The following is a 20045-nucleotide window of genomic DNA, read 5'->3' as shown; positions in this document are numbered from 1 at the left end:
CAAAACAATATCACACTCCGCTTTGCCACATGCGATTTACTATATAAATAGATTCAAAAAATGTGTTCATGATTTTTTTTTTTTGTAACACTTTTTTTTGTAACACATGTGTTCATGATTTAATCAACATATTCATTGTTCTAGAGTTTGAAACAAATGTACCAAAATCTTCCACCCACAACAAAGTCAACCAACACACAAGATCACTATTACATTCCCGCGGTCGCCCACTAGTTTTTAATTTTATATATATAAAAAATACCGTTCCTCTCCACTTGCAAAGAAGTCAAGACCTACTACCGTTTGTATCCACTGAACACAAATAATGTCATATAAAAAAGTATATTTCGTGACCATTTCCTCTCCACTTGAAAAAAGAAGTCAAGACTTGCTGTGTATCCTTAATTTCTATTTACGCGTCTTTACCTTTTTGTGTCTTCTTCAGATCTGCAAGATTAGTAATCCTCTTCTTCTTGCTGCTTACGATGATGGCTTCTTCTTCTTCTTTTTCTTCTTATTCATCTATGGATCTCATTAGGTTATATCACGTTTTCCTGAGCTTCCGTGGTGAAGACGTTCGCAAAGGCTTTCTTAGTCACGTTCTGAAAGAGTTCCAAAGCAAGGGAATCATTGTTTTCATTGATAACGGGATCAAGCGAGGCGAGTCTGTCGGTCCTGTGCTTGTAGGAGCGATCAGACATTCAAGGGTTGCCGTTGTATTGCTCTCCCGTAACTATGCTTCTTCAAGCTGGTGTCTGAATGAGTTAGTGGAAATCATGAAGTGCAGGGAAGAGGTTGGTCAAACAGTGATGACCATTTTCTACCAAGTGGATCCATCTGATGTTATGAAGCAGACCGGTGATTTCGGAAAGGCCTTTGACATAACCTGTAAGGGGAAAACAGAAGAGTTGAAGAAAGCATGGAGGCAAGCTTTGCAAAATGTCGCTGGTATAGCTGGTTACCACTCTAGCAACTGGTTCGTTCACTTTTTTTTTTTAACTTCCACTTTCATATTCATTGTACATGATGATGGATGTTTTAATGTATTATCCTTTGTTTTTGTTAGTGGCAATGAAGCTGATCTGATCAATAAAGTCGCCTCAGATGTTATGGTTGTGTTGGGTTTTACACCATCAAAAGATTTTGATGACTTTGTTGGCATAAGAGCTCGTATCACGGAGATAAAATCAAAGTTGATATTCCAGTCAGAGAAAGTTAAGGTGATTGGGATTTTTGGTCCTGCCGGGATTGGGAAGACTACCACTGCCAGAGTTTTTTACAATCAACTCTCTCCATATTTTCAATTCAACACGTTTTTGGAGAATATCAAAGGGAGTTATGAGAAGCCATGTGGTAACGACTATCAGTTGAAGTTGCGTTTGCAGAAAAACTTGTTGTGTCAAATATTCAACCAAAGTGACATTGAGGTTCGTCACTTAAGAGGGGCTCAAGAAATGCTGAGTGACAAAAAGGTGCTGGTTGTTCTTGATGAAGTTGATCACTGGTGGCAGCTAGAGGAAATGGCAAAGCAGCCTGGATGGGTTGGTCCCGGAAGTATGATTATCATTACAACAGAAGATAGAAAACTTCTCAAGGCACTTGGACTCGGGAGCGATCATATCTACAAGATGAAATTTCCAACTAGCGATGAATCTCTGCAGATATTCTGCCAATATGCTTTCGGTCAAAAGTCCCCAGATGATGGTTTTGAAAGTCTTGCTAGGGAAGTTACTTGGCTTGTTGGTAATCTTCCTCTAGGCCTGAGAGTTATGGGATCATATCTACGGGGAATGTCCAAGGACGAGTGGATAGAGGCATTACCATGGCTAAGGTCTACCCTTGACAGAGAAATTGAATCAACTCTAAGGTTTAGCTACGACGCCTTGAGAGATAATGAAAAAACTCTTTTTCTGCATGTAGCATGTTTGTTTAGTGTTTTCTACGCTTCTATATTCAAAAGTTATTTTGCAAACAGTAGTTTGGAAGTCAACCATGGGCTTGAAGTCTTAGCTCAAAAATCTCTTATAACTATAGACCACAAACACGGACGCGTATACATGCATAGGTTAATGGCACAAATGGGTAGAGAAATTGTCAAGAAACAGTCTACAGAGAATCCTGGAAAGCGACAGTTCTTGACGGACACCAAGGACATTTCTCATGTACTTGATGAAGATACTGTAAGTTTTTTCATTATATTTTACACCTGCAGTCTCCTGTTTCCTTGTTTTCTAAGCTGCAATTTTTTTTTTGTTAAATAATTTATTCTAGGCTACTGGAAATGTTCTTGGCATACATTTGGATACAACGTGGACGGGCGAGGAAATCCAAATAAATAAGAGCGCTTTCCAAGGGATGAATAATCTTCAGTTTCTATCACTCTTCTCTTACACCATACACACACCCGAGGGCCTCGACTGTCTTCCCGACAAACTCATATCGCTACATTGGTACAGCTGTCCATTGAGAATTTGGCCTTCCAAGTTCTCTGGCAAGTTTCTTGTTGACCTAGTCATGCACAATAGCAGATTCGAGATGCTTTGGGAGGGAATTAAAGTAAAAATACTCACCTTCTTTTTTTTTCTTTTTTTTTATTGTATTGTATTTTGGTGATTAGTCATTTTTCTAAAACTCTTTTTTTTCTTGTATAGCCTCTCCCACGCCTCAAGAGGTTGGATTTGAGTTTCTCTAGAAATCTGAAAAAGCTTCCAGATCTCTCAGAAGCAACGAGTCTCGAGGAATTACGTCTTTATAAGTGCAAAAGTTTGTTAGAGATTACAAGCTCTATTGGCAATGCCACTAAGCTTTATCGATTGGATATATCAGGGTGTGAAAAAATCAAAGACTTCCCAAATGTTCCTGACAGCATCGTCGAGTTGAATATGAGCGAAACAGGGATAAAGGAGGTTCCTCCATGGATTGAGAACCTACTTCGTCTGCGTGAACTACGTATGCATCTATGTAAGAAGCTGAAAACTATATCGCCAAACATTTCTAAGTTGGAGAATCTTGAGTTTCTTGCTCTGAGTAACCACGCTTACCATGCTTGTGATGATGAAGATTATACTAAGTATGAATATGAAAATGTTATTGAAGCATTAATCGAGTGGGGGCCTGACTTTAAGCGCAGTTGGATACTAGAATCAGACTTCGATGTTCACTACATTTTGCCGATATGTCTACCCGAGAAGGCTTTTTTTACATCTCCTATATCGTTACGTCTCTGCAGTAGTGGTATCAAGACTATTCCAGATTGCACCAGATATCTCTCGGGACTACTTAAGCTTGACGTCAAAGAATGCAGCGAGCTCGTAGCACTTCCACCGCTTCCACATTCCCTTATATATTTAGATGCACAAGGTTGTGAATCTTTGAAGACAATAGACTCCTCCTCTTTTCAAATTAATCCAAACATTTGCCTAAACTTTGCTAAGTGCTACCACTTGGAAAAAAAAGCTAGAAAGCTCATCTATACATCAGCTTGCAAATATGCGATCTTACCGGGTGAAGAAGTGCCTGCACACTTCACTCACCGAGCCAGTTCAGGTTCCTTAACGATCAGTTTGACTCCAAGACCTCTTCCTTCATCCTTCAGATTCAAAGCTTGTATCTTGCTGTCAAAGGTACATGCTCATCCTGGGGATACCAGTGATGACGATTACAATGATGAAGAGAGTGAGAGTTCATGGACGGGAACGTCTTGTTCCATCAGGGGTAAACAGAATGGCATCACAGTCGGAGGTGGATCAAACCAGCTCCGCATGCCAGCTCTATATGGAAATAAAGAGCATCTGTATATATTTGAAGATTCTTTCTCTCTAAACCAGGATTCCCCTGAAGCCGAAGAAACCACTTTGACCGAGCTTACTTTTGTGTTCAGAGTCGATGATGAAACCTGCAAGGTCGAAGCCTGCGGCTTACGACTCATAGAGGCAAACAATGAAAGTGCAGGTGGTGAGGATGAAGATGAAGATGATGATGATGATGATGGTGAAGGTGGTGAGGATGAGGATGACGATCATGGTGAGGATGATGAAGGTGGTGATGGGTTATTAAAATAATTAATAGAGTTGAGGACAGTAATGATAATGACTTTTTTTTTTCTGATGCAGGAAACACAGAAGCAAACAATGAAACTGAAGGAGAAGAATCTAGAAGTGATGAGGATGAAGAAACAAGGAGCAGGAAACGAATGAAGTTGAGCTCTACTATATTTTTGGAGTAACTAAAAGTTTCTTGCTCTCTGTATTCATTCATGTACTTGCTCTTCTGGTGGTTTGTGTAAATTTAAGTAATGATCTCCCTTTCATGGTAATTCCTTATTCATGTGCTGAGATAACATCTAATTCACGGGAAAGATCAAAGCTTTTTTCTCTATCACATCAATCTCTTAAGACTACTCTATGTTGTCTCTGATCATGATGATGTCCCTGAGGATCACCACTTGTGTCATAACGTGAAAAGCGAACCCCCTCTGCCACAAATAATGACGTAGGCTCTTCCACTTGGGAAGACCTTAGGCTAAGCACCCTTCCTCAGTGCAATGGAAGTCACTAGCCTAGGCCACTCGTCTTCTTGATCATGAGTTGACCCCGTCCAGGTAAGTAATTTCCTTGAACACACGAGTCTCCTATTTTTCGAAAGGGTCTTCCTTTTCTCGTAACCGTTGTGGGACTTTGTTGAGTTTCACACTTACCGCAGTTCTTACGACGCTCCAATGCTTCTCTGGTTGAACGACGTGTTGGATGGGCGTAATAAAACGCGAAACGGCAAGACCTTTGCTAAGTGTTTAGATTCTCTAGTGGGCCGGACTCTTTACGGTCACAGATCATTTTTTTTACGGAGATAACAAGTAAACAATGCTACGAAGGTTCGTTTCGAATATCTAACTTGACATAAGCTAATTGTGAAGTGATAATAAAAAATCAAATTCTCTCTACGTGAAAATGAATCTTTACCCACTTTATCATATACAATGGCTAAAAATAAATAAAGGTTCGGAATCTGAACAAAGACAAAAGAAGTCAATTTCTAACAAATCTAAACAATTGAAGCAAAGTGGTGATTTAGTGGAGCCCTAACCTCAACCAATGGGGTTGTCTTGTGTCCAGAATCATCTTAACTACATCTTCTACAAATGAATCAAAGCATGAATAGCAACACCCTTTCATCAGGCTGCTGCTGCTGCTGCTGCTGTTGTTGCCACTGCTGCTGCAAGGTCTCATATCATTGTGAAGACACGTTACTGGTGGCGGAACAAAGTGGACTTCACTGCTCTTGTGTTCCAGTCCACAAGCTGCCAGTATCGTGTGTAATGAGCACGTGGAAATCTCGTCAAACGTAGCTTGACCTGAACAAGACAGTGGAAAGGTACCCCAGAACTACAGTAAGAAGTCTTATCTAAATAACAATCCGAAGGGTGGAGATATGTACAGATGAAACTAACTTAGAGAGAGTTAACAAGTTGTAGATGTGTGCCTAAAGGCTAAAGCCAAAACCGACATTTTCAATGAGTTTGGCAAATATCTAAGCTATAACACAACCAAACTAACTAGGAAGTCAAGCCGAGATGAACTTAACCAAAGTTGTATACAAGTTGTAATCAAATTGTGACCTAGATCCAAATTTAATCTAAAAACAGCTCCTAAGGTTTTAAACATTATATACTTGTCTACAATGTACAGCAAAGAAAAACAGAACACTAGTTGAAGAGGGAATTATGTGTACCTAAGTTAATTTGACGGGACAAGTTCTTGAGATGGGCACTAACTCTTTGTTGCAGTTGTTCTCCTCCGGTGAAAGGCATTGTGTTTGGCATGTAGCCACGTAGATGTTGTTGATTACCAAACAAGGGTTCACCCTGAGCCAGTCCATGATGCAATCCTAAATCGCTAGGTCGATTACCATGAAATATATCACTAGGGAAACGTCCTACTGCTTCTACGCTTCCAAAATGATCCAACCTTGAAGACAAAAGCTCAGGTTCATGGGCAGATATCAACGGATTGTTATTCGGTAGTCTTTCCTCAGAGATTGTATACAGCGACATCCCTGTTTGTAGTGAAGGTTGAGGCGCTTCTCTTTCTCTGCCATGACCAATTTGTGTAGACACGAAACCATCACTCGAGTTAGCAATCATCGATGTTCCACCACCTCCACTTCCCATATTAACAAGCCTATCACCGTTGATAATGTTTTGTATGTGTCTATGAAGCGTCCTTCGTCTTGATAACGTCGTTGCTCCTAAGCCGGAAGGAGAAGAGCCTTGAACATCACTATTAGGGAGCCTTGAAGAAAAAAGGTACTCTCCATTGGAGAATGGTGTACGTGGGGAGACTAGCAAAGACGGATCTTGATATTGCCCTGAAACTACAAGAGGTGATGGTCTAGTATAAAAGCCACTGACCCCTTGTTGCTCGGATGTAGTATGCGTTTGGGAACTAGCTGATCCAACTGCAACAGGTCTGCAAACTTCACAGTACCAGTTTCCTTCAGGCACTTCCCTCCCGAGTCCAACGCAGTACGTATGTGCAGATGAATCACAGAGATCACAAAGCAACATAAGCCCATCATCTTCACCTTGGTGACATTCAGAACATATTGTATTTTCATAGGGATCAAGATAACTCCTCAACTCTTCCTCAGTCGGTTGATAGACCTGCACACAACCAAAAAAAACCATATAAATAAGCAAATTTAATGAGCAAAAATTGCAACTTATATCCAAAGGTTAACAAAAGTTGATAAGGTCTTGTCCATCATTCATTAGGATACCAGGACATTAATCAATCAGCTAAGTAATGAATCAACTAAAGAGACTCTATCGGGTAAGTAAGGTAACAAAAAAGAGTATAAGAAACAAACCTGATCCCGTTCAGGTACAGGTATCAGAACTTCTCTCAAATCAACTCCAGGTGTAGATCTTGCTGGTTTACTGATTGTTCTGAACCGCTGCTTGCATAAAGGGCATCGAGATTCTACTTTCGACCACTCCATTATGCATGTGAAGCAAAAGTAATGACTACAACAGTCCAGTGTTCCCTTCAATCTTCGCATGTCTTCTTCAGACAGACAAATCCCACAAACGTTTTTCATCACATCCCTTTTCACTTGCTCTATCTTCTTCTCAACTTTCTTCACAGGTGACTTACGAAGCTGAGGCAAAGCTTTATGGACCGTAGTTTTTCTTATAGATGTCACACTACTTCTCAACAGACTACTGGCTTCCCTTACCTGCTCTCTTTCCTCCTCTGAGATTGTGTACTCAAAATCGGATTCTCCAGAGGAGGCAATGTCTGAATCTGATGGCACAGTACACCGACGCCTTGGCCTCGATGATCTCGTCTTCACCTTCTTTCTTACAGGTAAGCAATCATCATCATCTTCATCTTCATCAACTCCTTCCTTTGTTTTCTTCCCACGTCTCTTTCTTCCATTTCGTCTTTTACGGCCTCCTCTAGATCTCTGCTTTCGCTTGTTTCTCTTACAAACCTTTTCTTCTTCTTCTTCTTCCTCCTCTTCCTCGTCTAATGAGACATCTTCCTCATCTGCGGTAAACTCTTCATCACCATCCTCATCCTCATCATAATCTCCATCATCTTCCTTTTCACTCTCGTGAGACACATTCTCCTGCTCTTCCAATCTCATCTCTCCGTCTTCACCATTACGACCAGAATCTAAATCCACCTTTTCACACCTGGCACTTTCCACATCCCTCTCTTCCTCTTCCTCCTCACCATCTTCATCTTCAACCTCATAGAAAACTCTCCTTCGCTTTCCCAAACCAATTCCATCCAAACACCCAGCTTTAACGCCCTTCCTTGACTCTCCCATCTCCTCATCCTCTTCGTCATCCAAATCCACATCTTCATTGTCAGATGCAACAACCTCATCCACCTTCCGCGACTTGCATCCCGTAATCTTCCTGTTACCACGAGGACCAGTCTTCACCTTCGGCCACTCAACATTCCTCAGCATAACATCATCTTCCTCTTCCTCCACCTCATTAAATCCCTCATCCTCCACCGCCTCAGAGACATCACAACCATCAAAAGAACCTTCATCATACTCCTTGAGATCACAATCATCATCAAACTCGCTGAGATCAACAGCTTCTTCATACTCTTCCTCCTCTTCCTCTTCATCCTCATCAGATATTTCATAATCCTCATCTGAATCATCCGAATCCTTAGATCTAACCTTTATATCTGAGTTTCTTCCTCTCTTTCCCATAATCTCCAAAAGCCACCAAACCAACTAATTTAAAATCTCAAATTCACCAAAAAAAAAATCAATGGTTCTATGAAGCTCGTCTTGCTCTAGAATTTATAACCTAACCAAAACCAATCTCAAAACCAATTCTCCAGCTCAGAAACGCAGCAGATCTGCAATCAAACACACGAATACACACAATTAAAAGCTATCGATTTGATTCCGATATACATAACTGAAAACCACATTAATTACGAATCGATCCCAAAATTAGAAACTGAAATCAAACAATTAAATGAATCAATTAATTTTACAATTCCAGGCTACAAAAATTGCAAAAATCAAATAATTTTACAAATCATCATTAAGAACACGAACCTCTCAGATGAGATTAACCACTAATTTAGTGGATCGTGATCCTTTTCCCCGCCTTGTTTTCCTCTCTCTATTTACAATTTTTTTTTTTTTGGGTGTGTTGGTTGCGGAAGTGAGCAAAATGTATTTTGATTTGTTTAGAGGCTAACGACGACGCGGTTGCGAAGGTGAAGAGAGCTAGCGTGGAGAATGACGGAAGTGCCCTCGACCGCTTCTGGTGGCAGTTGGGCTTTTTTGACTTTTTGTTTTTTTATTAATGATTGTGTGAGCGAGCACGTGAGGCAGCTATAGCCTGTGCTTGATCGTACTGGAATGTTTCTTATCGGACGGTTTTTATTTGTCCTTACGTTTCTAATCTAGGAATAGATGGTAAATGAGAAGATTATAAAGTTACTATTTATAGCAGATGTTGATTTCAGTTTTACATGAAAATATTACAGAAAAATATTTTAAAATACAAGAAAAAATATTAACAAACAAAAAAATCACATTATTCACGAGTTAAAATTGCTCATTTTAAAATTTTAATGAGCTAATATACATAAATTATATTTTTTTCTAAAAAGTTAGTAGCTTTAGTTCGATAATTTTTAGGGCTGCATGATGTATAGTTATGAAAATCCATGCATAACATTGTCGTTGCTCAGACAATATGATTAGGGAATATTGAGATTTTGTTATCAAAGACGAGATGACAAAAAAAAAGATAACTTTTAATTGGGCTATTATTTCACAATTGGGCCTTAAAGAAATACATACAAACGAGAGGGCTCCAAGAAAAGCCTAAAACCGTTTCAAACTAAACCGGAGCTCCAGTTTCTACAAAGGCGGTGAACTTTAGCAAGTGAAGCCATGTAATCATCAGACCTGAAAAATAAATTTGGGATGAAGAAAAAGCATCAACAAACACTAAACCAACAACCTCTTGATTTCTGATTGCTCTAAGTATGTGCTATAGGGATTCAAACCTCTGCCCATATGGAGATCCACAAGCCGCTGTTATGTGAAACTTTGCCTTTTCTGATTTACCCTACAACAAGAATCAGACAAGAAACTCAACAAGATTGATTGAGCTTTGAACAAGAGTAAGAACAAGAACAAGAGCATACCTCGGCTTCATAGTAGAGCCCTGCATATAATGAAGCGTAGAAGACTTCACTTGCTTGACCACTCAAGAAGTCATTAACCAACTGTTTTTTGGGTCAAAATTAGAACATTAGGAGTACAGACAGTTTGTTTAAATAAGAATCATAGCATCATTTGTCAAGAAAGGTGTTTCAAAAAAACCTTTTCAGGATCACCACCGTTCTTGAATAGGTTATAAGCTTCCCTCATCACAGGCCGAGAATCTCTACCAACCTACAAAGAATACTATATCTTGATTGTGTCACTCATCATAATAAGCTTTAGGATAAGAAGAGAAAAACAAACCTCAAGAAATTGTTTTCGTGCAACATCAACACCGTGGAGCCGAGCTTCGCAGAGAAAGCACCAAATCGATTCCTCAGTGTCATTTGGGTTTTGAGCAACATCTAACCTGAACTGTTCTGCTCCTTCTTCAAACCTATAAAGACAAAAATCAACTCAGAACCGTAAGAAGAGAACAATGAGTAGGAGCTCTAGAAGTCAAGTACCTATCCATATAGTAAAGAGAAAGCCCACGTTGCCAAAGATCTGTCATCAAAGCAAAAACATATGATCTAAAATCATTTTTTATTCGAAAATTTTCAAGCTTTTCAGACAAAAACACATAACACTTACATGCCTTTTGTCGGGAATCCAACACAATAGCTTTATCGAACTCTGTCACCGATCCAGAAACATCACCCTTTCACAACCAAAAAAAAAACAATTACGAACTTTTAAAAGATCCCTTTTTAAAAAAAAAAATGATCATTTGTTCGGACAAATGTGTTTGTCGGATTGTTAGTTACCTGTCTGAAGAGTTGCATTCCGTTTCGAATCGCTGCGATGGCTTCACGAGGATTCGAATCTCCGCCTCCAGTTATAGCATCCCAAATCGAGGAGACAGAAGGGAGGAAGAGTCTGCGAGAGAGTGCGTGGGCGTGTTGAGGTGTGTGGCGGGAAAATTGGGGGTTTAGGGTTTTAAGTGGCGAGATCGCCGCGAAGCGCCGGGGGATAGTGGGAGAAGAGTATATGATGGGATTCACGATATGGGTTAGTGCCATTGGTGGCGGAAGCTGAGGAATTTTCACGGCGATGATTACGATTTCGCTGAGTCTCTAACGGATTAGCTCACTTGAAGATAAGATGACAAATGGGAGGGAAGAAATGAAGCCTAAGTAAACCGGAAAATCACGGTTTGTTTATTTGCTTTATGCGCCAAACCGTGAGTATGCTTAACTCTCCTAAGTTTTTGTTGAAGAAATATTAATTAGTATTCAAGAAATTAAAAGAAATTTAAGAGAACAAAACACTTTTGTTAAAAAAATACATGTTCGAAGTTTATATATTGATTATGTAAATGAATAATTTAAAATTCTGTATACATATTTATATTATTTGAAAATCCGAAATTCATTTTTAATTTAGAAAAATATTTTTATATCACTATAATAGAAGTGCGTTTCTTATTCTTCTTTAGTTTTCTTATTGGCAATTGTGATATCTATATGAAAGTGGTTTGCAAAATCATGGACATAGTGAAAACGATTTATTTTTCTTGATCTCCAAAATTTGCGTGATTATATGTAGAGATCAACTAACTTCTAAATTAACTAAGAAAAATATATGTATTAAGCTCTATGAATTTTAAGACGTGGTTGGCATATCAAAATTAGAAAGAACATACCTAAAACACGATTAAGACACTGAATAATCTGGTAGAGAAAACAAAGTTTTAATCCCTAAAATTAATTATTTTCCTTATTTAGAAACTCATGGAGAAACAGGGAAGACAAGAAAACTACCACAAGTCTATTTTTCATCCTTTTCTCACTAGCCGCATTTCCCGCCGAGCCTCATAAAACAGAGCAACCAGAAAAATAACGAACTCTTAATTTCTCGTTTCCGTTATAAATAATCCATCTCGGCAACTATGAAAAAATTACATACTCCTAAGGAGGCTACGTAAACCTTCGAAGGGGTCGTCACAATCTTGTTTTCTCAAAAGAATAACGAACAGCTCTTATCTTTTAAAAAACAAATAAATATCTTCAGAGCTGTTCAGGTTCAAAAACAATTTGATTAATAGAAATCAATAAAAAAAAGAAAAAAAAAAGACAAACATGTCGTACGGGTACGATGATGATTCCAAGAGGAAGAGAAGGTATGTCATCATCTCAATCTCCTCTGTTCTTCTCATCTCCATGGTGGTGGCCGTTACCGTCGGTGTCAGCCTCAACAAGAACGAAGGCAACGGTGACTCTGACGCGCAGATAACGTCTTCCGTCAAAGCCGTTAAGGACGTATGTGCACCAACGGATTTCAAAAAGACATGTGAAGACAGTTTAAACAAAAATGGTAACAACACGACCGACCCGGTCGAGTTGGTTAAGACAGCGTTCAGCGCGACGATGAAGCAGATCACGGCCGCTGCCAAGAAGTCGCAGACCATGATGGAGCTTCAGAAGGATCCAAGGACCAAGATGGCTCTTGATCAGTGCAAGGAGCTGATGGATTACGCGTTGGGAGAGCTTAGCAACTCTTTCGAGGAGCTCGGTAAGTTTGAGTTCCATTTACTCGACGAGGCTTTGATCAACCTAAGGATCTGGCTCAGCGCGGCGATCAGCCACGAGGAGACTTGCCTCGAAGGGTTCGAAGGGACGCAAGGGAATGCTGGGGAGACCATGAAGAAAGCGTTGAAAACCGCTATCGAGTTGACACGCAACGGGCTAGCAATCATCAGCGAAATGTCGAATTTCGTGGGACAAATGGGGATTCCTGAGTTCAGCAGCCGCAGGCTGCTGTCCCAGGAAATCCCCTCGTGGGTGGACCAGCGAGGGCGTAGGCTCTTGCAGGCTGCTGCCGCGTATTCCGATGCTAAGCCTGATATAGTGGTGGCTCAGGACGGGAGCGGTCAGTATAAAACAATCAATGAGGCTTTGAAGTTCGTCCCAAAGAAGAAGAACACGACCTTCGTGGTTTACATTAAGGCTGGTATCTACCAGGAGTACGTTCAGATCAACAAGAGCATGACTCATCTCGTGTTCCTCGGTGATGGTCCGGAGAAAACCATCATATCCGGTAGCAAGAATTACAAGGACGGTATCACTACCTACCGTACCCAAACTGTTGGTACGTAACATATACTCACTGAATTTGGAAGATATAAATATTTTTTAAGAACTTTTATAAAGATAAGAAAATCATAATTTGGGGGAGTATGTTTATGTAAAAAGCTACAAAAATTACTCATTAGCTTATAAATATATTAGAAGTTATAAATGTTAATGCATGTAAATGTTCTTGCAGCCATCATTGGGGACTCCTTCATTGCCAAGAACATCGGGTTCGTTAACACTGCTGGTCCAGCCAAATTCCAAGCTGTTGCGGTTAGGGTTCAATCAGACGAGTCCATCTTTTTCAACTGTAGATTCGACGGCTACCAAGACACCCTCTACGCCCACTCTCACCGTCAGTTCTACCGTGATTGCACCATCTCAGGCACTATTGATTTCCTCTTTGGAGACGCGGCTGCCGTGTTCCAGAACTGTACTTTGTTGGTGAGGAAGCCGCTTCCGAACCAGGCTTGCCCCATCACAGCCCACGGTCGTAGCGACGCGAGGGAAGCAACAGGATTTGTGTTCCAAGGTTGTACTATTGCTGGGGAGCCGGATTACTTGGCGGTCAAGGCAACTAGCAAAGCCTATCTTGGTAGGCCGTGGAGAGAGTTTTCAAGGACAATTATCATGAACAGTTTCCTCCCGGATTTCGTCCAGCCTCAAGGATGGATGCCGTGGATGGGGAACTTTGGACTTGACACGTTGTTCTACTCTGAGGCTCAGAACACAGGACCGGGAGCAGGGCTTGCAAACCGGGTTACTTGGGCAGGAATCAAGAAGTTGAGTAACGAGGAGATTCTCAAGTTCACACCGGATCAGTTCATCCAAGGTGGCATTTGGGTTCCCGGCAAAGGTGTTCCCTACACTCCTGGCCTCTTGGCTGCCAACCCTAACGCTGCAACCACCGCCCCAAGCGGCTCAGCTGCTTCAGGTACCCCCTCCGTCACGGCCACAAGTGGTGCTGGCTCGGTTTCTCCATCAGCTGCCCCTGTTTCTCAAGTAGCTGCCCCGGTTTCTCCAGCAGTTGCCCCGGTTTCTCCAGCAGCTGCCCCGGAAGGTTCACTAAAGATGGCTTCAACAGAGACAAATGGTGCTGGTTCGGTTTCTCCAGCAGCTGCCCCACAAGGTTCTATCAGGATGGCAAGTGGTGCTAGTTCGGTTTCTCCAGCAGCTGCCCCGGAAGGTTCTATCAGGATGGCTTCTATGGAGAGACCTGGTGCAGGCTCAGTTTCTCCAGTAGCTGCTCCGGAAAGTTCTATCAGGATGGCTTCTATGGAGAGACCTGGTGCTGGCTCAGTGTCTCCAGCAGCTACCCCAGAAGGTTCTATCAAGATGGCTTCATCGGTGACAAGTGGTGCTGCTGCCCCGGTTTATCCACCACCTCCCCCATTTTATCCTGACATTGCATTGTCTAACTAAAAGATCCATTAAGATGCCATATAATGTCTTTTCTTTTTTTTCTTACTAAAACCTGGAACCAAAAGCATTTGCATAACCTTGAAGAATTCAGGATTATTGATCTATACCAAATTGTTTGAGATTAATAATGTCTATAGCTTTGTAAACTCATGTTTAATCATCGCAGTAAATTAAATATGTTGTTTATAATTCTATAATCATATCAATTCATCATGTAGAATATTAGTTCACAAACTGCTCTAAAGAGATTTGATCATTTCATCCATTTTAGTATACTTGGCCAAGACGTTAAGAACTTTTGAGGAAAGAATTTAAAGTTTGATAAACAAGGCACCAAAAACTCTGGATATTGTCTGAAACAAGGCACCAAAAAGCACAATTCTCTAACAAAAACCATTATGAAAGTGATTAAGAAGCAACAACACAACAGAATCAAGTTCAGTGACACAGACAATGTTCTTAAACCTTGAAACCACGGCTCTTCCTCTTTCCTCTGGCCTTCTCGAACTTCCTTCCCTTGGACCGAACATATGGCTTCGAGTGACTGTGTGGCACACCAGGAGCGGGACCAAAGTGCTTCACAGCCTCACGTGAGTTCTTAGGTCCTCTAAGAAGAACCTACACACAAGAACCAAAGTAAAGGTTAAACACTTTTTATCACACCAAGTAGAAAAGAAAATGTAAGTAGAGCGGTTACCGTGTTCTGTCCCAAAGGAGCTCTGAGAGCAAGCTGGTCAAAGGTCAAGCATTCACCACCAGCTTTCTCAATACGAGCTCTGGCTCTTTCCGTGAACCTCAAGGCAGTGACTTTGATAGCTGGAATCTCGTGTACTCTCAAATCATCGGTGATGGTTCCAACCAAAACAGCAATCTTATCTTCCTATCATATGATCACATTCAAAACTCATAAGCATGATTCTAAAGAAATGAAACAGAGTTAATCATGACCTAGGACTAACTTCTACACCAAGGAACATAGAGATAGGAGGGTTTTGAAACGAAATGGAACCTTGCCAGTCATGAACTCGACGAGCCTAGATAGAGAAAGAGGAGCTTTGTTGACTTTGCTCATGAAAAGCCTCTTTAGGATCACTGCATTGAACTTGCTCTGAGTTCTCCTCACCAGAAACCTGTAAAGCTGCAATTTTTGAATACAAAAGACCAAATCTCATGTTCAGTAAGATTCACCAAACATGATAACTCTTCAAAAGAGAAAGAGTGTTGGTTAAAGTTTGGACCTTGACAGTGAGCTTGAGGTAGACATCATCGGACTTGGGAGCTGTCCTTTTGGTCTTCTTGCTCTTACCTCCAGCGATCAAATCGATACCCTGCAAACACCACCGAATTTGATCTCAGAATCAACAAAACTCAAAGCATTCAGAAACGGAGATTGAGATTGATAGAGGTGAAATGTACCATTGTAGCGTCCGGGGATTTGGTGCCGCCGCAGTCGAAGCTTCAGCAAGAGAAGTGATGAATCTAAGCTTTTATATCAGTTCATAGTAACGGACTCGATTCAGCTTTAGGGTTTTCTTATTTCCAATATGGGCCGTAAAAGCCCAATATAATTAAAGTCATCTTTAAACATTTGGGTCACCCTAAAACATTTAGACTTGAGTTAGAGCCTAGATACCACTTGTACTTCTCTTCTATTATGTGAGTCCATGCCATGTTGTGTTTTATGGGTTAAGCTCATTAATTGACATGAGAAAGAGACCCAACATCAATAATAGGGATAATGTTTTAGATTAAAATTGTTTAATGATTTCTGTTGTGTCAGTTTGATGTGTGTTGTATTATGTTAATCATCTATGGTGTCTTGACAAAAGGATTGAACCACTTATTAGGTGTAACATTGTTGTTAGCCTTTTTTTTGGGACCAAAACTGTTAAGCTATAAATTATTATATATGGAATCATATACACATAGATAGCTATGGAGTATTAATCACATCAATCAAGGTTCAATTGAATTTAACATTTACTCAAAAAGGTTATAAACTATACTCAATTTGTTTTTAATACTTAATGTTTTAGAAGAATTTTTATGTTCTAAATTAGATGATGTTTTCAATCTTCTATGTAAATTGTATTCACAATTTTTTTGGTCAGCAATTCACAACTAATATATATAATCAATGACATTATACATTCTATTTTATTATATATTAGATTATAGTTAGTTAAATAACTAATGATATTTTTATTTAGGTTATTTTTTTAAATTTATATGCACAATCCTAATATGTTATCTATTTTTTTATCAAATATGTTATCTATTAAAAACTAAATCATACTCCCTCCGTACCAGTTTAACTGGTGTTTAAGGATTTTGATTTTGTTTCAAAATAAGTGATGTTCTCACAATTCCAAGTAATTTGAAATTTTTAACTAATTATAAAATACTGCATCTTTTTTTATTGGTTGAATTAGTTTTATTTAGTGTTATTTTATGTAATCAAAGCTAATTACATAAAATTTTGTATTTTTTAATATTTTTGCAAAAACCTTAAACATCTTATAGAGAGAATATTACTTTTACTTTGTAGTAATAAATAATTTTAATATTTAACAAAAAGGTAAAATAATGTGTTTTTGAATATACCTAGGGGTGGGCACTTTACCCGATATCCGAAGTGGCACCCGAACCCGATCCGAAAAACCCGAACCGAAATCCGAACCGAAGTACCAAAATATCCGAACGGGTATTGAATTAAGAGAGATTGGATATCCGAACCCGAACAGGTAATACCCGAACCCGAATAGATATCCGAAAATAACCGAACATATGTATAATTAACCTTATATTTCTAGTTTACATCTCTTATTTTATATAAAGTATTTATATTGATACTACACATATTTTGAGTTCATAAGATATACATACAATTACGGAGAAAATGATTTGCTACTCACTTAAAATACATGTCAAATTTTTTATTTCAAGAATTAACAAAAAGTTACATCCAAAATCTAAAAACAATAATCAAATTAATGTTTTTTAGTTTCAAAATGTTATGTCCAAATCTATTAACCATTCAATCTATTAAAAATAAAAGATTAGTGAAGTGAAAGTTATATTTTTAAATACAAGAAATTTGAAAAATGAAAATTTAATTTTGTTCTTTTTCAAAAGCTAAATATCCGAACCCGATCCAAAATAACCGAACCCGAACTAAAAATATCCGAACCCGACCCGAAGTACAGAAATACCCGAACGGGTTTTACACCTCTATACCGAAATACCCGAAAATCCGAAATACCCGACCCGAACCCGAATGGATACCCGAACGCCCACCCCTAAATATACCAATTAGAGAGGAACATGATCTAGTCACACACGTGCGTGCTTACCTCTAACGATAAAACCGAACTTTTCAAAAAACGCGGTTTCTCGCCCGACAACAAAATTACTTTTGACCAGTTCCAATGAGAATCTTCCACGTCTCATCTTTTTGTCTGGATCTTCTTCCACCACACCATATCCTTGCCTTAGAAGGTTAACACTAATTACCTTCTAGCTATTATAATGTAAGTCCATTGATTCCAATTGTTCCATTTCATATTCTTAATTATCTTTATGATCACCATGTCCATCTGTAACCTTACTATTTGACCGACTTCTTCATTTTCTTCATTGTAATCAATAGCCATTAAAATCCAAAAACTGCGTTGAAAATAGATTTCCAAAATTTCCAGACAGGAGAGAGAGAGAAAGACGACGACCTATCTGCACCATTTGTTTTTCTCCCCCCTCAATACTCTAAAGCTGAAACTTTCTTTTTTGTTTCTCTGTTCTGAAATAAAACAAGTTACAATCTTAAATTCGGATTTGTTCTAATCTAATCTCTGTCCATTTGATCCACTTGAGTTTTAAGACTAATCAAAGATTTACTTCTGGTCTCTCCCCCCTTTTGTTTTGTCTCTTTCTTTCCCGCATTTTCCCGGAAAAATCCAAAAAAGCTTCCGACTTTCTGATCGCCTCCTCATTAATCCTTGAAACCACCAACGACCCATTGTTTCTCACCTGATTTGTCGCAAACCCTTTTGTTTTAATTTTGCATTCTGGTAAAAAAAAAAAGAACGATGACGACGACAATGGAAGCAGTGATGGAGATAAGTACGGTGGATGATATCATAAGAAGACTATTAGAAGGCAAAGGAGGCAAACAGGTTCAGCTCTCCGAGATCGAGATCCGTCAACTTTGCGTTAACGCTAGACAAATCTTCCTCTCTCAGCCTAATCTCCTCGACCTCCATGCTCCCATTCGCATCTGCGGTACTCTCTCTCTCCCTCTCTGTTCAACAGATTCAAAAAATGGTTTCGCATTGTTTTTATTATGTTATTACAAACTATGAGAAATATTACAAAAAACAACTATACCAGGTGATATTCATGGACAATACCAAGACCTTCTTCGTCTATTCGAATACGGAGGCTACCCTCCTTCAGCACACTACCTCTTCCTAGGAGACTACGTCGACAGAGGCAAGCAAAGCCTCGAAACAATCTGCCTCCTCTTGGCCTACAAGATCCGTTACCCGTCCAAGATCTTTCTCCTGAGAGGCAACCATGAAGACGCCAAGATCAACAGGATCTACGGCTTCTACGACGAATGCAAACGGAGATTCAACGTGAGGCTATGGAAGATATTCACCGACTGCTTCAACTGTTTGCCTGTAGCTGCCCTCATTGACGGCAAGATCTTGTGTATGCACGGCGGGCTGTCGCCGGAGCTGGAGAATTTGGAGCAGATTCGAGAGATTGAGAGGCCTACTGAGATTCCGGACAATGGTCTTCTATGTGATTTGCTTTGGTCGGATCCTGATCAGAAGAGTGAAGGATGGTCTGATAGTGATAGAGGTATTTCTTGCACGTTTGGTGCTGATGTGGTTGCTGAGTTCTTGGATAAGAATGATCTTGACCTTATTTGCCGCGGTCATCAGGTAAAAAGGCTTCTCCTAGACTTTACTTGAGAGACCTTTATGATTTACTTTGGTTTGTTTTACAGGTAGTGGAAGATGGGTATGAGTTTTTTGCTAAAAGGAGATTAGTTACTATATTCTCTGCTCCAAACTATGGTGGAGAGTTTGATAATGCAGGTGCATTGTTGAGTGTGGACCAGTCTCTTGTTTGCTCTTTTGAGATTCTGAAACCTGCTCCAGCTTCAAGCGGTATTCCTCTCAAGAAGGTTTGTTTTTCACCAGACCAAGAAGCCCCTTCTTCTGATACTATGATTGGTATAGCTTAACACATGGCTTTCTTTATGTTTTGTCAGGTACCAAAAATGGGCAAGTCTTAGAAACTCAAGAAAGCTTGTTCCCTTGAGATTTGTTTTCATGAGCTCAAGCTAGGCTTTATATGCATTACTTCAGATGTAGGTAAACTGCAACGGAGAAGAGAAACTTAAAGACTAGTTTACTTAGTCATCAAAGAAGAACAAAAGAGAGAGAGAGAGAGGACAAAAGCTGTAATCCAAAATATTCTTTGTGTATAGTTGCATAAACTTCTCTTCTCTGCTTCTTGAAATTTTCATCTCCTTTTGGTTTGTTTTCTTGTTCTTATTTATTTATTGAAGTTATAGAGTGGCCTCTCATCTTTTGCTTTTTCTTATTTTCTTGTATCATCAAATACATTTTTCCCAAAATCTCATTCACCATAACAGTTTCATAAAACAACGAAACAAAAGCAGAATCAACTCATTGGAAGACACAAGCTTTCACTATTGTCATTGTTGTGACTTGTGGTGTGTCTGTGACTGCCTTCTCCGGTGAATATGGTTATCAATTCATTCAC

General features: G+C 39.6%; 6 protein-coding genes and 1 pseudogene across 7 annotated transcripts; 3 read left to right on the top strand and 4 right to left on the bottom strand.

Annotated features, from left to right (window-relative positions):
- The first annotated feature begins 300 nt into the window (after window positions 1-300).
- LOC106442119 (disease resistance-like protein DSC2) lies at window positions 301-4377 on the top strand. The gene is made up of 5 exons (XM_048776283.1): window positions 301-976; window positions 1067-2180; window positions 2272-2556; window positions 2652-4038; window positions 4113-4377. The coding sequence occupies exons 1-5, from the start codon at window positions 486-488 to the stop codon at window positions 4223-4225; spliced, it is 3390 nt and encodes a 1129-aa protein (XP_048632240.1). The 5' UTR covers window positions 301-485; the 3' UTR covers window positions 4226-4377.
- An 81-nt stretch (window positions 4378-4458) lies between these two features.
- On the bottom strand, window positions 4459-4608 carry LOC125607672 (annotated as a pseudogene).
- Window positions 4609-4937: 329 nt separating this feature from the next.
- LOC106439117 lies at window positions 4938-9222 on the bottom strand. Its single transcript, XM_013880490.3, has 4 exons — window positions 8590-9222; window positions 6865-8384; window positions 5728-6658; window positions 4938-5350 (listed from the first exon to the last, which is right to left on the bottom strand). The coding sequence occupies exons 2-4, from the start codon at window positions 8230-8232 to the stop codon at window positions 5067-5069; spliced, it is 2583 nt and encodes an 860-aa protein (XP_013735944.2). The 5' UTR covers window positions 8233-8384; window positions 8590-9222; the 3' UTR covers window positions 4938-5066.
- Window positions 9223-9278: 56 nt separating this feature from the next.
- LOC125606978 lies at window positions 9279-10901 on the bottom strand. 2 transcript variants are annotated; one of them, XM_048776281.1, is made up of 8 exons: window positions 10521-10893; window positions 10348-10414; window positions 10221-10260; window positions 10018-10150; window positions 9874-9945; window positions 9696-9776; window positions 9555-9616; window positions 9279-9453 (listed from the first exon to the last, which is right to left on the bottom strand). In XM_048776281.1, the coding sequence occupies exons 1-8, from the start codon at window positions 10773-10775 to the stop codon at window positions 9381-9383; spliced, it is 783 nt and encodes a 260-aa protein (XP_048632238.1). In that variant the 5' UTR covers window positions 10776-10893; the 3' UTR covers window positions 9279-9380. The 2 variants fall into 2 exon arrangements, with proteins under 2 accessions (XP_048632238.1, XP_048632237.1); XM_048776280.1 differs by having other exon boundaries at window positions 10221-10414; window positions 10521-10901.
- A 746-nt stretch (window positions 10902-11647) lies between these two features.
- LOC125606977 (probable pectinesterase/pectinesterase inhibitor 21) lies at window positions 11648-14396 on the top strand. Its single transcript, XM_048776278.1, has 2 exons — window positions 11648-12843; window positions 13021-14396. The coding sequence occupies exons 1-2, from the start codon at window positions 11835-11837 to the stop codon at window positions 14247-14249; spliced, it is 2238 nt and encodes a 745-aa protein (XP_048632235.1). The 5' UTR covers window positions 11648-11834; the 3' UTR covers window positions 14250-14396.
- Window positions 14397-14545: 149 nt separating this feature from the next.
- Window positions 14546-15758, bottom strand: LOC106360174 (60S ribosomal protein L18-2). Its single transcript, XM_048776279.1, has 5 exons — window positions 15666-15758; window positions 15488-15577; window positions 15259-15387; window positions 14947-15129; window positions 14546-14867 (listed from the first exon to the last, which is right to left on the bottom strand). The coding sequence occupies exons 1-5, from the start codon at window positions 15666-15668 to the stop codon at window positions 14709-14711; spliced, it is 564 nt and encodes a 187-aa protein (XP_048632236.1). The 5' UTR covers window positions 15669-15758; the 3' UTR covers window positions 14546-14708.
- Window positions 15759-17791: 2033 nt separating this feature from the next.
- LOC125575131 (serine/threonine-protein phosphatase PP1 isozyme 9-like) lies at window positions 17792-19845 on the top strand. Its single transcript, XM_048776276.1, has 4 exons — window positions 17792-18527; window positions 18636-19195; window positions 19261-19440; window positions 19528-19845. Exons 1-4 carry the CDS (start codon window positions 18335-18337, stop codon window positions 19549-19551), a joined length of 957 nt encoding a protein of 318 aa, XP_048632233.1. The 5' UTR covers window positions 17792-18334; the 3' UTR covers window positions 19552-19845.
- Window positions 19846-20045: the final 200 nt, after the last annotated feature.

Source organism: Brassica napus, chromosome A3 (assembly GCF_020379485.1).
Source record: "Brassica napus cultivar Da-Ae chromosome A3, Da-Ae, whole genome shotgun sequence".
In the NCBI taxonomy this organism is placed as follows: domain Eukaryota; kingdom Viridiplantae; phylum Streptophyta; class Magnoliopsida; order Brassicales; family Brassicaceae; genus Brassica; species Brassica napus.
This window is presented reverse-complemented; position numbering and strand designations above follow the sequence as displayed.

What these genes read in the sequence shown, in the direction of transcription:
- LOC106442119 (XM_048776283.1), top strand. Translation starts at nt 486, where the DNA reads ATGATGGCTTCTTCTTCTTCTTTTTCTTCTTATTCATCTATGGATCTC. An exon ending in TGCTTTGGGAGGGAATTAAA is followed by an intron (nt 2,557 to 2,651) that starts GTAAAAATACTC and finishes TTTCTTGTATAG; the next exon opens with CCTCTCCCACGCCTCAAGAG. An exon ending in TCATGGTGAGGATGATGAAG is followed by an intron (nt 4,039 to 4,112) that starts GTGGTGATGGGT and finishes TTTCTGATGCAG; the next exon opens with GAAACACAGAAGCAAACAAT.
- LOC106439117 (XM_013880490.3), bottom strand. Translation starts at nt 8,232, where the DNA reads ATGGGAAAGAGAGGAAGAAACTCAGATATAAAGGTTAGATCTAAGGAT. An exon ending in CTGTACCTGAACGGGATCAG is followed by an intron (nt 6,659 to 6,864) that starts GTTTGTTTCTTA and finishes GGTTGTGTGCAG; the next exon opens with GTCTATCAACCGACTGAGGA. An exon ending in GTCCCGTCAAATTAACTTAG is followed by an intron (nt 5,351 to 5,727) that starts GTACACATAATT and finishes TGTCTTGTTCAG; the next exon opens with GTCAAGCTACGTTTGACGAG.
- LOC125606978 (XM_048776280.1), bottom strand. Translation starts at nt 10,775, where the DNA reads ATGGCACTAACCCATATCGTGAATCCCATCATATACTCTTCTCCCACT. An exon ending in GAATGCAACTCTTCAGACAG is followed by an intron (nt 10,415 to 10,520) that starts GTAACTAACAAT and finishes TGGTTGTGAAAG; the next exon opens with GGTGATGTTTCTGGATCGGT. An exon ending in TCTCTTTACTATATGGATAG is followed by an intron (nt 10,151 to 10,220) that starts GTACTTGACTTC and finishes TTGTCTTTATAG; the next exon opens with GTTTGAAGAAGGAGCAGAAC.
- LOC125606977 (XM_048776278.1), top strand. Translation starts at nt 11,835, where the DNA reads ATGTCGTACGGGTACGATGATGATTCCAAGAGGAAGAGAAGGTATGTC. An exon ending in CTACCGTACCCAAACTGTTG is followed by an intron (nt 12,844 to 13,020) that starts GTACGTAACATA and finishes ATGTTCTTGCAG; the next exon opens with CCATCATTGGGGACTCCTTC.
- LOC106360174 (XM_048776279.1), bottom strand. An exon ending in ACCTCAAGCTCACTGTCAAG is followed by an intron (nt 15,388 to 15,487) that starts GTCCAAACTTTA and finishes CAAAAATTGCAG; the next exon opens with CTTTACAGGTTTCTGGTGAG. An exon ending in CTCCTTTGGGACAGAACACG is followed by an intron (nt 14,868 to 14,946) that starts GTAACCGCTCTA and finishes TCTTGTGTGTAG; the next exon opens with GTTCTTCTTAGAGGACCTAA.
- LOC125575131 (XM_048776276.1), top strand. Translation starts at nt 18,335, where the DNA reads ATGACGACGACAATGGAAGCAGTGATGGAGATAAGTACGGTGGATGAT. An exon ending in TGCTCCCATTCGCATCTGCG is followed by an intron (nt 18,528 to 18,635) that starts GTACTCTCTCTC and finishes CAACTATACCAG; the next exon opens with GTGATATTCATGGACAATAC. An exon ending in GCGGTATTCCTCTCAAGAAG is followed by an intron (nt 19,441 to 19,527) that starts GTTTGTTTTTCA and finishes ATGTTTTGTCAG; the next exon opens with GTACCAAAAATGGGCAAGTC.